The sequence below is a fragment of the Macaca mulatta genome, chromosome 13 (assembly GCF_049350105.2).
Source record: "Macaca mulatta isolate MMU2019108-1 chromosome 13, T2T-MMU8v2.0, whole genome shotgun sequence".
Lineage (NCBI taxonomy): Eukaryota > Metazoa > Chordata > Mammalia > Primates > Cercopithecidae > Macaca > Macaca mulatta.
The window spans coordinates 92131149-92143478 of NC_133418.1; the positions used below are offsets into that span (position 1 = coordinate 92131149).

Genomic DNA, 12330 nt, shown 5'->3' on the forward strand with positions numbered 1-12330 from the left:
ATGCCTTTCTACCTTGAACCCAAGGAAAGCAAACTGAAGACCAAACACTTCTACAACTTTGATGTTCTACTTCAGTCTTCTACTTGATTGCTGGAATGATTGTCCTTTTCAATCATTGAAAGGATAGAAAAAATAATTTCTATCCATTTTCTATTAGGGTTCATAGCTTGATACTAATAAAAATTAATCTTAAAACCTTGTTCCATCCACCCATTCAAGCATCCACCCATCCATTCACCCATCTGTTCCTCAATGACTTCTAGAAAAGGTTTAAGTAGACCCTTAATGTTAACTCATTGTATTGGTCTTTCTCACAGGTATTATCTCTGCTATAAGAGAAACTGCTTTGAGGTATAGGCCCACTTTTTTTTTTAAGGCTAATATGCTAATAGAAAAGAAGCAGGTGGTTAAGGAATGAGAGCATTGAGCACTGGTAAGCATTCAAAACCAAAATTCATTAATGAAAGAGTTTTTTAAAGACTGTTTTTAAATGGTGAGAATATTTAATGGATTATGAATTAAGTTTCCAAAGGCAGTTGAAACTCACAAGGAAGCTACGAGTAGAAATTATTTACATCTTATATATAGCAACATGGAAAAAGAAAAAAGGGCCAAGTGATTTATACATGGGACCCAAAATTTAGCAACGCAAGGCAGGACTTAGAATTCCTCACTATGACTTTTGTACTAAGATTATTAAGCTCAGCTGCTGCCTTCAATATTTGGTTCCACAGACATTGAAAGCATTTTACTTTGGCATTTCTGTAATATGGCACCATTAATAGCTGTCTTCACCCATAATACCCTAATTAAACAACCATCTTTGGGGCCGGTAGAATACATAATGAAGGGGCAACAGCCTAGTTCCTGGTAACTAAGTAAAAATTTAGGTTATGCCATTTTTTTCTTGCATTTTCTTGATTTAGAAGTTAAACTATGCTCACATTTCCAGTTTCACCAAGTCTGTATCTTTCTGAAACATGCACAAAATCTCAAGAACCATAAATGTTTCTACCTCCAAATCCACTCTTTTATCACTTTTGAACAATAAAGCAGTCAATCTAATGATTTCACAAACTTGTAGTATGTGATTTTCACCTGTTTAGACTAAGGTTTTCCAAAGTATGATCCAATTAATGTTAGGCTGAAAGAGAATAAACCCTATATTTAAAACAAAATGAATTTATTTGCTCTTTGTGCCAAACTACCTCAAGAATTATAAAAATACTGAACTCAATTGTAATTAGCCCTAAAGAAATAGGGAATTTAAAAAATTCAATGTACTTCAGAAAGCATATAAAATTGAGAACATCACAAAGCCAAGAATGTTAAGTCGTAAAACAAATTTATTTTAAAAATCAATATCTTGCATTTCAGATATACAGATGTATCTTTTACCAGAAGGTGAAAACACCTTTTCCAGAATCTGCTTTCAGCAGAATCAATACTGATTTCGAAACTGGTTGCTTAGGTCTTGGAGCTCTAGCACTAAGGTGTCCATAGCTGTTATGTCATCAGCTAATTCCCTGGACATTTCTCCAGTGGCCACATCTGTAAAAAGTTGCTGTAATATAAAAAACAAAGCAGAAGTATTAAAATAATAAAAATTTCTTTAAAATAAAATAGATATAGAGTATGGAGTTAAAAAACCTTTTGCATAATAATACTATACAATTAAAATAGCAATGGTAGCGTTTTTTTCTGTTCACTAGCCTAGAAATGTACAAGCTGCAATTAAAGGCTGAATCAAAACAACATGCGTGAACTTATAAATTCAAATAAGCTCTGCTCTTCAAAGCATTTGCCTAAATTCTGGTTATTCATTTCAATGTTATAGGATGGTTTTTGGATGAACAGGCATAATTCAACCAAACAAAACGAGTTTATTTATTGCGTATGCAGCAAAACAAATATGTTCTATATTCAAATTCATATAAATCATACCCTCTATGCTACTTATTTGAAAATTGATTTGGCTTAGGCCTCAGAGACCACAAAGATTATCCTAGCAAAAAAGTCCAGCAAAATAACAATAACTGTGTCCTCTCCCTGAAAAAGGAATTGCCTTGGGAGGTTTAATGCAACATATTTCAATCATGCTACCATAGCTGAAAACATTTGGAAATGCCTCTCCAGGAACTGCCTGCTGAGCCAACACAGGCCCCCAAGAAAATCAGCTTCAGGATTTTATGACCCATTGTATGCGTGTGTGTGCATGCGTGAGCACATGTGTACATGCAACTGTGTATATGTTTTATTCAGAAATATCATTTACGTAGCTTTCCAAATATCTGTTTCATTGGATTTGATTATATGATTTGTACAGCATTTCATAACAAAATGTAGTAGGAACTGCTCCAATGTCATCAGTAGAGAAGACACCTTTTAGGAAAATAATCTAGCCTCACATAGTTTTTTTTGGCTTTTTTTAGTTTTGTGTGTGTATGTTTTTAAACTAAGAATTACAGTGCTTGCAAATCATAATCAATCTGCATCACTTCCCTGTGGGGTAAGGAGGAAGCGCAGAGAAACTGAGGCTTAGAAAAAAAATGAGTAATTTGCTGAGACTCTGTTCTGTGTCCAGGCTCTCCAGCATTCTCATGAACAGCCCCTTCATGCCACTCTTGGCAGCAAACCTGTATAAGGACAGGGTGCAAATGGGCAGGGGAGTCACTCTGTCCTGGGAGAGCATGGGCTGGATGATTTGTTAGGTGAGTCTCTAGGTACTAGGAGCTTATTTCCATGAAGTCCCTGGCCTGGCAAGAAAAGACTCGAGATTCATTCAAGTAAGCCTATTTAACATAGGCTGCAAGCAATTTAACATAGTTATCCTCATTCATTTTCAATCTTAATTCATTTTCACTTTTTAAAGTATTCTAAAAAAGTGACTTTTTTGGAATGCATTTCAGTATGACAAACCTAATTCATTAAATAGAAAAGGTATAAGATCTATGAAACCAGAGACTACCAAATATATGTAAAACATGCTTCAGAGGAGGCACTGGGGGGTAATTTTACCCATTTTTGGATAATCCAGTTGGCATCTAATGAGAACAAAAATCTAAACACAGATGATGTTCTGGGGCCGCATTTTCATTATTTGGGAATCTACCATAATATGGAAAGGTGTGCAGTACCTGCACAGACAATACTATTCAAGTCATGTAAGTATAGATTTATATAAAGTAGTAATTCATAAGACAAAGCTCTGCACAGACAAAAGAAAGCCACAGCACACCCTGAAGAAGTAAACTAGTGTGGATGGGTTGGTGATACAATCGAAAAGTAGGAAACAAAGCTCCCACTTTGGGAAGGAAAGTCACAGGAAAAAACCCTGCCTTTCTGACTCTGAGGGAGCTCTTACAGATTTCTGAGAGACACAATTCTGAAGTGCTGCCAAGCTAGGAGGAAATATAGCTCTCCTGGGTCATGCAGATAAATAGAAAAAGTGAGTAAGTTAATTAAAGAGGCAAAAATGATGCCTTGATCTGAAAAGATCGAACTATTAATAAGAAAAAAAAAAAAACTCTGGTAAGGCAGTTACAGAGTAAAAAGGTATTCAGAAGTGGCCTGTGTACCAGAGACTTACTCTCAGAAGTAAGTCAAAATTACTTTGCAATCCAATATGCAATAGTGAAAGCAAGTAAAGGCTAGAAAAATAAGTGGTAAATTGTGCTAGAAGTTATATTTGTCCAAATTTTGCTTCCAGAGGTATAATCCAAATCTGGCTGCACAGTAAAATCACACAGGAAATTCAACAGATCTCCTAGGTCCATCCCAGACCTGAATCTACATCAGTCACAGATAGAGCCCAAGAATCAATCCAGTTTTCAATAAAACTCCCTGAGTGATTCTAAGGCATCTCCAGCCCAGCACTGGTCCATAAGTTAGTTGTTGTGAACTAATGGCATATTTCAGTTGTCAAACCTCAATCGCCATCTACCTTAACAATTTTGCTCAAATCCATATACCACCTATTTAATATTTTTATCTAAGTCAATTTTTTTTTTTACTTAAGAGTCTTTTTAAAAGGAAACATTACATTGCTACTTGAAATACAAAATAAGCAATAATATTCATGAAATTATAGGCTTGATGAGCTAGTCTACTTTTTTCTAATATGTACTGAAACGAATATATATTTGAACCAGAAGTTTACCAGTGGCATATATGCCACACTTTGGGGGAAAATGACAATAAATATAAGATCATTGTTTTAATTTAATTTAAGGAAAGCATTAAGGGCTGAATTGTGAACATTAATTTCAAAGACTTTTTTTTTTTGGAGACGGTATCTCACTTTGTCACCCAGGCTGAAGTGCAATGGTGCAATTTCGGCTCACTGCAACCTCTGCCTCCCGGGTCTGAGCGATTCTCCTGCCTCAGCCTCCCGAGTGGCTCAGATTACAGGCACCCACCACCACACCCAGCTGATTTCTGTATTTTTTAGTAGAGATTGGGTTTCACCATGTTGGCCAGGCTGGTCTCAAACTCCCGACCTCAAATGATCTGCCCACAATGGCCTCCCAAAGTGCTGGGGTTACAGGCATGAGCCACTGCACCTGGCCAATTTCAAAGACTCAAGTCACACACATTTAGAGTGGTGTAGCCATTGGGCCAATAGTATCCTCACTAACACAATCAACCATGAGGAGGCTGCTATGTAAAATATAACATAGGCCTAAAATTATCACTGATGTAAAAGAAGATTTAACAGCAATAAGCTGATGTTAATGACCTTTTTCTATATGACAATTCCAATTAATTCACATGTCACTCTCACCTTTGCTTTAGATAACAAGCCCCGTAAATTGAGTCGAACAGAGGAAAGCATTTGTACAGCTTCTTGGGGACTGGATTTGTTTTTACTGCATTTTATGGCCACTGGAAGATAAATATGGAGATAAATATCCATTACAAAGTGTTAATAATAATTCACAGGGACAAAAGCCAATTATTTAATTAGAATTTTATAGTAACAGACTTTAGAAACACTTCTACCTGGAAAGTTTTTATTTTTGAAAAAGAAAAATTGTGTACATAGCTTTTCCCTTTATCCTTCTTCTTCTTTTTTTTTTTTAAAGATACAGCGTCTCACCCTGTCGCTCAGGCTGGAGGTGTGGCACACAGCCTTGAACTACTGGCCTCAGGCGAGCCTCCTGCTGCAGCCTCCCAAAGCACTGAGATTACAGGTGTGAGCCACAGAACGCAGCCTTTCTCTATCCTCCTTTAAGAATGATCATTTACAGCTCCAGGGAATTTTGAGAAAAACAGGTGATTTTTGGTGAGTTATGGATCACTGAGAAGAGACCCTAAACACCTATACATGCATGCATTTGAGCACACACACGCACACATGTGCATAGACAAATAAAATTAGGTGAGGAGACAAAATATTACTGAAAACAAAGTACCCACACAGACAAAAACAGATGCAGCACATCTTTGTGTGGCTTTCCATGCTACCAAGTCCCCAATGGGGACTTCACAACTGCTGATGACACAAGCCCAAGGAAGTGACGTGCCAGATCTGTATGGCTCAATTCTTACTGCATTTTCATAATCAGGGTTTGAAGTACCATTCCGGAAGCACTGACAACAACCTATGTGTCTTCATTTAGAGAACGTGACCACAACCAGGTTCTTGAGTTCCTGAGCAAGGCTTGGCATCAGCAGGGAATGGGGAAGAGTGACTCACAACTCTGCTCGCAGCATTCTGTGGAACCCATTTGACCAAAACCTGAAATTACGAAGAAGGCATCCTCCTTCCTGGTAGAAGGCCTGGCTATTAATGCTTTATGAGAACAAGTGAAGAGCTTTGTACAAACATAATGCCCAATATTTCCCCACTGACTTGTTCTTGGTTTTGTTCCCTAAATTATGCTCACCAAATTTAAACAGACCAATAACCAGATACTATTTTAACACGACACTAAACAGCACAAGGATTAAAGTCTACTTCATACTCCAGATTGTAGACCAAGGATAGAAAATCATTTTTTTTTTTTTTTTGAGACAAGGTCTCACTCTGTCACCCAGGCTGGAGTGCAGCGACACAACCATGGCTCATTGCAGCCTCAACCTCCAGGATTCAAGTGATTCTCCTACCTCAGTCTCTCAAGTAGCTGGACCACAGGTGCATGTCACCACAACCAGCTAATGTTTTATTTTTTTAAATTTTTTGGTAGAGATGGGGTCTCACTATGTTGCTCTGGCTGATCTTGAACTCCTGGGCTCAAGTGATCCACCCATCTCGGCCTCCCAATTACAGGCATGAGACACCATACCCAGCCCAAAAGATTTATTTTTGCATGCAAACACTAATCAATTGGTAGAGGCTGACTATGCCTGGCAAAACAGAGTTCTGTCATTAATTAATAATATCTTCCAAGGCCAGCAAGAACTAGGTTTGACATTCCTATTTTAGAGTAATAATGAGGAATAATAATTAGACTTTGACATTTCTCATTAAAAGGCGAAAGGATGCACAGTAATTAGCAATGTTAAGCCCATTTTCAAAAAGCAGAGTTAGCCCAGAGATAGCGAGGATTATTAGTCTGTTTTTCTTAGTAGAGGAAAGTTGTAACCACCATGCCAGCGGTATTTGAGCTGTTTAGTACCTAGCAGTTTAGATCAGAAACTGCTGTATTTCTTTTTTTAATCCCTTATTTTTATTCTGACACAAACAAAAGTAAAGCAAAAAGACAGATATACTCTATTAGTTTTCCTACTCAATCCCATTTCCAAAAGGCATTATAGATTGAGACAGAGAGAGACGGCCAGAGGGAGAGAAATAACTTGCTGTTTCAAATCATCAGAAAATCTGAAGCAGCAGCGCCTCCTCTGTAGACTGCAGTTAAAATGCATTAACTCTTATTTTAAAAACTCTCGGATGGCAAAGAGCTAAAACACTTTAGCCCACCCTTTCCCAGAAAATAAAATAGCAGAAACTATAAATGTATACCTTCCAGACAATACAAATGAGCACACAATGATGACACTGTTATAGGGAGGCCTCAAATACTATATCAAGATTGCAATATCTTATCAAGCTTTCTGAAGTGCATGGCTACCTTAATGATAGCAACCCAAGGAGTAAACCACGTGGAGATTTTTAAAAATGTTATGCAGTCATGCATCACTTAATGATGGGGATACAGTGTAAGAAATACGTGGTTAGGCAATTTTGTTGTTGTGAGAACATCATAGGGTATACTTACACAAACCTAGGTGGTATAGCCTACTATGCACTTAGGCTACATGGTATATAGCCTACTACTCCTAGGCTACAATCCTGTACAGCACGTGACTGTACTGAACACTGCAGGCAATCAGAACACAATGGTAAGTATCTGTCTATCTAAACATTGGGAAGGTGCAGCAAAAATATGGTTTTATAATATTATGGGGCCATTGTCATATATGTGGGTCCACTGGTGACCAAAATGTTGCTATGAGATGCTTGACTGTATTTCCTTTTTATAATTGGGTGGGGTGGAAGAACAATGTTTTGAAGAGACTCACACACAGAGAAACCCAGCTTATTCTTTGAGCACTGATGTACAAAAGTTAACAAGGAAACGGTTAAGATTTATCTTTGTAAATCTAAAATATCATTAGAAACTAAAGCTGGGCATCCACTCAAATATGCTTAAAATGCTGTAGGAGCATGAACACATAATTCAATGATGTCAAAGGAGAACTTAAAAGAATGGACACTTGTTTTTCTCCAAGTATTGCCCTGATGAAGAAAATGATGCCAATAATAGTTTAAACCCAACTTTAAGATGCAAAATAAAGATTTTTTCCTAGAGTATCTCTTTAACCTGCATATTTCTCTTTGACAGATTTAATACCATTACTTGGTGAGTACAGAAAATATCGTGGCTTTGACTGTTACAGACCAGCAGTTCATATAAATGCTTAGAGTTGGCAAGTTGAAGTAGATAAGATAAATTTTTCAAAGTAAATCCCACCCTGCTAATTATGTACCTAATACATCAGTGTGGGTTTCCCCAAATATCATACTATATCCACAACGACCAAAAGCATAAGGACTGGATCCCATCTAAGCCCACGCACATGAATTCTAACCACCCCCAAAACATCCTTCTATGCTCTATTAGCAGTTATCCCAAACTTTTCTACATTGCCTTTCAGCTATATAGAGCTCAGTACTTCTACCTTCTCTGCCAAAAGCTAGGTGACCCAGGAAATTAGATATTTATATCCTTTAGGTCAAACATATCAAAGGTCAAAAGTAGAATTTTCAACTACCAAGCTTATTTCTAAATTGTTTGAAAGTTCTGTGACTTCTTTATAAGCAAGCCAAACTTTATCCTTGTTCTTAATTTTTCTCTTTTTAGTTTTGAGTCCCTTATCATCTACAGCTCAAGTCCTCTATTTTGGAAGGAACAGGGTGGTGGTGAGAGGGCAGGGTATCAACATCTACACCACGTGTGAAATACTGCTAAGTGTTTGAATGTTTTCATTTATTCTTCATGGGTAGGTATTATCCCATTTTATGGATGAGGAAAGTAAGGCTCAGAGAAGTTAAATTATTTACCCAAGGTCAACTAGCAAGCATGTGGTAGAGCCGGTCCTGGAGCCTAGGTCTCCCTGATTCTAAAGCTCTGCCCTTTGCATTCTTCCCTGTTTGCTCCCTATTTGTTGTAATCATTAGTGGCAGCAAGGAGGTTAGTTGGGCAGGGAAGTAGGAGGAGAACTTTAGGATTGGTTTAAGGTCCTTGTAATTCAGTTCTTAACATTGGGGGCATCATTATTTTATTGGGACTGCATCACACACCCATATTCAAATATAAATATAAAAATACATTACCAAATTTAACTGACATTTTTAAAAAGTAATAATTGAAAGCAATACTTATTTGGACTATATTTACCCAACAGCCATATAATTTTGTATGTAAGGTTAAACCTCTCCTCAAACAATATCCTCTACCATTCCCCAAAGGTAAGGCTTATATTTTATATTTCTTTTGTATATGCTATAGCTCTTTGCATATTGCTATGTACTCCAGAGATCTATGTGTGAGTCAAGTTAAAGTTAACAGATTTCCTTAATGCTACGTAATCAACACAAAGAGACTCAGTGTGGAATGAAGGTTATACAAAGTTGTAAAGGTGTTTCACATCTGTAAAAAAGTTTCTAATTTCTGTTACTTATTCCAGCAGAATATAAGCCTCCATCCTGTTTCTTCTTATTATTCCAAAATGCCTATTACATAGTAGGTGGTCTATGAATATTTGCTGAATTAAAAAAACAATGTCAATATAATGAAATAATTTGATATTATTTATAATGGAACTTAACTTTTGACCAACACTCTTTTTTTTTTTTTTTTTTTTTAGTAGAAAATAAGTCAAAACATTCCATGGATATCAAATGTTACATCAAATACCATGTGCAAGTCCTAAGGCTCTTTGAACAACTTCCTTAAATGATGTAATATCTTTCTCCCAACAATTGGACTGGGTGTCACACTTGTATGCCTTTGAGAGGCACTGGAAGGCCTGAGGAAAGAGAAAGAACAACATTCAGTATAACAAGTAGAATTCACATTTCAAACTCTGTTTCCTGGAAGTCATATGGAACTAATTCCAATGTGAAAAAGCAGCATCTGCGTTGTACAGCACAGCGTCTAATACTCTCATCAAAGAAGGGGTAGAAATGCACACCCAGCGGCAAGAAACCATGGCAAGAAATCAAATGGATGTACCTGGATTGAGACACTTCCCTGTAACCAGAAAAATATAAAGGCCAGGTTTGGAAATCTGTAAATGTACAGATTTTCTCAGCATTTGTAGCCATCAGTTTAAAAACCCTGTTTGGAGAATGAGGCATGAACTTGGTTAAAACAATGAACTTGCTGGTAGATATAGGTAATCTCACAGATGTTTAAAGCACTCTCTTTCAAATCCTTGAGGGAGAAGTCACAGATCAGAGAATTCTGGGTACTCTTAATTCCATATATGCAAGAAAGTCCATAATTCAAGGAGAAATAGAAGGACATCAAAGTAGGAGTGTGCATGTGTGCAGGTGATACGTGTTCTCTGGGCTGACAAGGCCACAGTGGAAGCCAGCTGTGTGGACTGAGGGAGGAGAGAATGGCTAAGAATCCCACAGATTAGCTGTGCCGTGGCTAATTCCAAACCCACGCAAGGGGAGTACACTTGATTTGTTGTGGGTGTTTTGAAAAGAAACATAAAACAATTATTCCAACCTTGGAAACTTTGCAGGCTCCTTTAAGTTCTAAGATAAGAAGCTAAAGGCATAACTTGAATGGAACTTGTGTTCTATCACACTTGTGAGAAAGGGCAGGGTAATCTTTGTAAAAGTATATGTTTTGACTTAAAAGTTCTCTTTCAATATCCTTATCTTGTTCCTTTTTCTCTTTTCCTTTCCTAGTCCCCACCTCAGATCTAAACACTCCTTCTGTCCTTGTACCCATCGACTGTAGTCTTTAGCAACGTGCCTGCAGAAAGGGGTGTAGAGTAAATAACAAAAGCCAACTCTTTGCTGCAGATTTAGTAGGGGTGGCCATTTCAGGAGGCCCTTTAGGAGGCAACAGAGAACCATGTAAGAAAACTTCGTGGAAAATAAAAAGATGAATGTTACAGCCCACAATTCAAAGTATGTAGGTTAAAGACTCTGAATCAGAACTGAACTCAGGCATACTAATCTTATCTTTCAGATTCTTAAACTCTTCCTCCACCCATCAAAAAAGTAGATCTACTACAGACATGTTCAAATGAAAGGTGAGGACTCAGGAGGAATGAAGGACTTGCCTTTTCATTTTCATCAGGCTTTTCACTCTGCCCATTTCCATATACTTGAGCATACAGCCTCCAGATTTCTCCATCATTTGTCACTCTTGAAGTCACTCTGCCAAATAACTCCTGCAGCTTTCCTTTGAGGCCATTTGTGACATCTCCACTTCGATCAGTCATCCCATTAATCACTGCCCTGACTAGAATTTTAAGAACCTTAAAAATGCACAGGAGAAACTGGTAAGCTAGAAACCAACAAACAATAACAAAAACAAAGAGCTACCTCACCATCATCAAAGACAATGACAATGAAAAACCTTGTGAAATTTGTTAAGAGTATCACCTTTAAGCTTTTGAAAAACAAAATAAAATTCAATCCTGAAGCACTCTCTAGGATCTCATGCTGACTACCTCTCTGGATGTCCCTTCAAAAGCTTCTGGAGAGGGTTCTTTCATTCAAAGGGCCCCATGTTCGGTGCTTGGCTCTTCTCACCTGGAACATTCTCTCTGAGTGACTGGAGGCTTCACTAGTGTCTATGCAACTCCAGCCAGATTCCCCTCTGGAGCTCCAGGACTGTGCACCTCAATACCTACCAGACAGGTCATACCGACATCCCTCTCCATCTATCCAAGGTGAAACATAGATCTCAAATCGCTCTTCTTCCTGGAATCTCTAGGTGAGCCTATCCACACAGTTCCCAGAGCCAATAACCTGAGCATCAACCTAGATTCTCTTGCACTTCTGCCACAACTACTAATTTGATTTTCAACATTCCTAATGTTGATTTGTTTTGGTTTTCAACATTTTCTTTCATGCTCCCCATGTGCATGTTCAATGGCCAGTGAAATAGCTGTTGTCCTAAATAGAACAACATTGAAAACAACGTTGAAAACAATCCTAAATACAGCTTCTCCTACCTTAGTTTAGGCCTCATTAACTTCAATCTGGGCTGCTATAATAACCTTTCTAACTCTGCTTAAAGAAGTCCTCAGCCCCTCCTAATTACTAAATGACAAACTGCTAATACATGTGCATGCGAAGTATCTAGTAAGTGTCTCTTTTTCCAACTACCTCAAGTTAGCTCACCATTTTTTTTTTTTTTGATGGAGTCTTGCTCTATTGCCCAGGCTGGAGTGCAGTGGTGCGATCTCAGCTCACCACAACCTCCGCTTCCCGGGCTCAAGTGATTCTCCTGCCTCAATCTCGACTACAGGTGTGCACCACCATGCCTGGCTAATTTTTGTATTTTTAGTAGAGACGGGGTTTCACTATGTTGGCCAGGCTGATCTTGAACTCCTGACCTCGTGACCTGCCCGCCTTGGCCTCTCAAAGTGCTGGGATTACAGGCGTGAGCCACTGCGCCCAGCCTAACTTCTTGGCTATCTTATTATCATCTGTTAGTCTTTACACATTCTATCCCAGATGCTTTGAATGCTGACAGATGGATTAAACTGCAGCCTGCAGCAGGTTATATTATAAAAAGGCACATCTATCATATCTACATTAGGCTGTGTACCTGAAGGCACAGAAAACACAAC

General features: G+C 38.0%; 1 protein-coding gene across 1 annotated transcript in view; it reads right to left on the bottom strand.

Moving 5' to 3' along the window:
- Positions 1-1328: 1328 nt before the first annotated feature.
- The window catches only part of TTC27 (tetratricopeptide repeat domain 27), a 177032-nt gene continuing 166030 nt past the window's right edge, over positions 1329-12330 (bottom strand). The window contains exons 17-20 of the mRNA XM_001106562.4: positions 10810-11007; positions 9423-9534; positions 4784-4884; positions 1329-1564 (exon numbers count right to left, since the gene is read on the bottom strand). Coding sequence (XP_001106562.2) covers positions 1442-1564; positions 4784-4884; positions 9423-9534; positions 10810-11007 — 534 coding nt within the window. The 3' untranslated portion in view covers positions 1329-1441. The remainder of the gene's footprint in view (positions 1565-4783; positions 4885-9422; positions 9535-10809; positions 11008-12330) is intronic.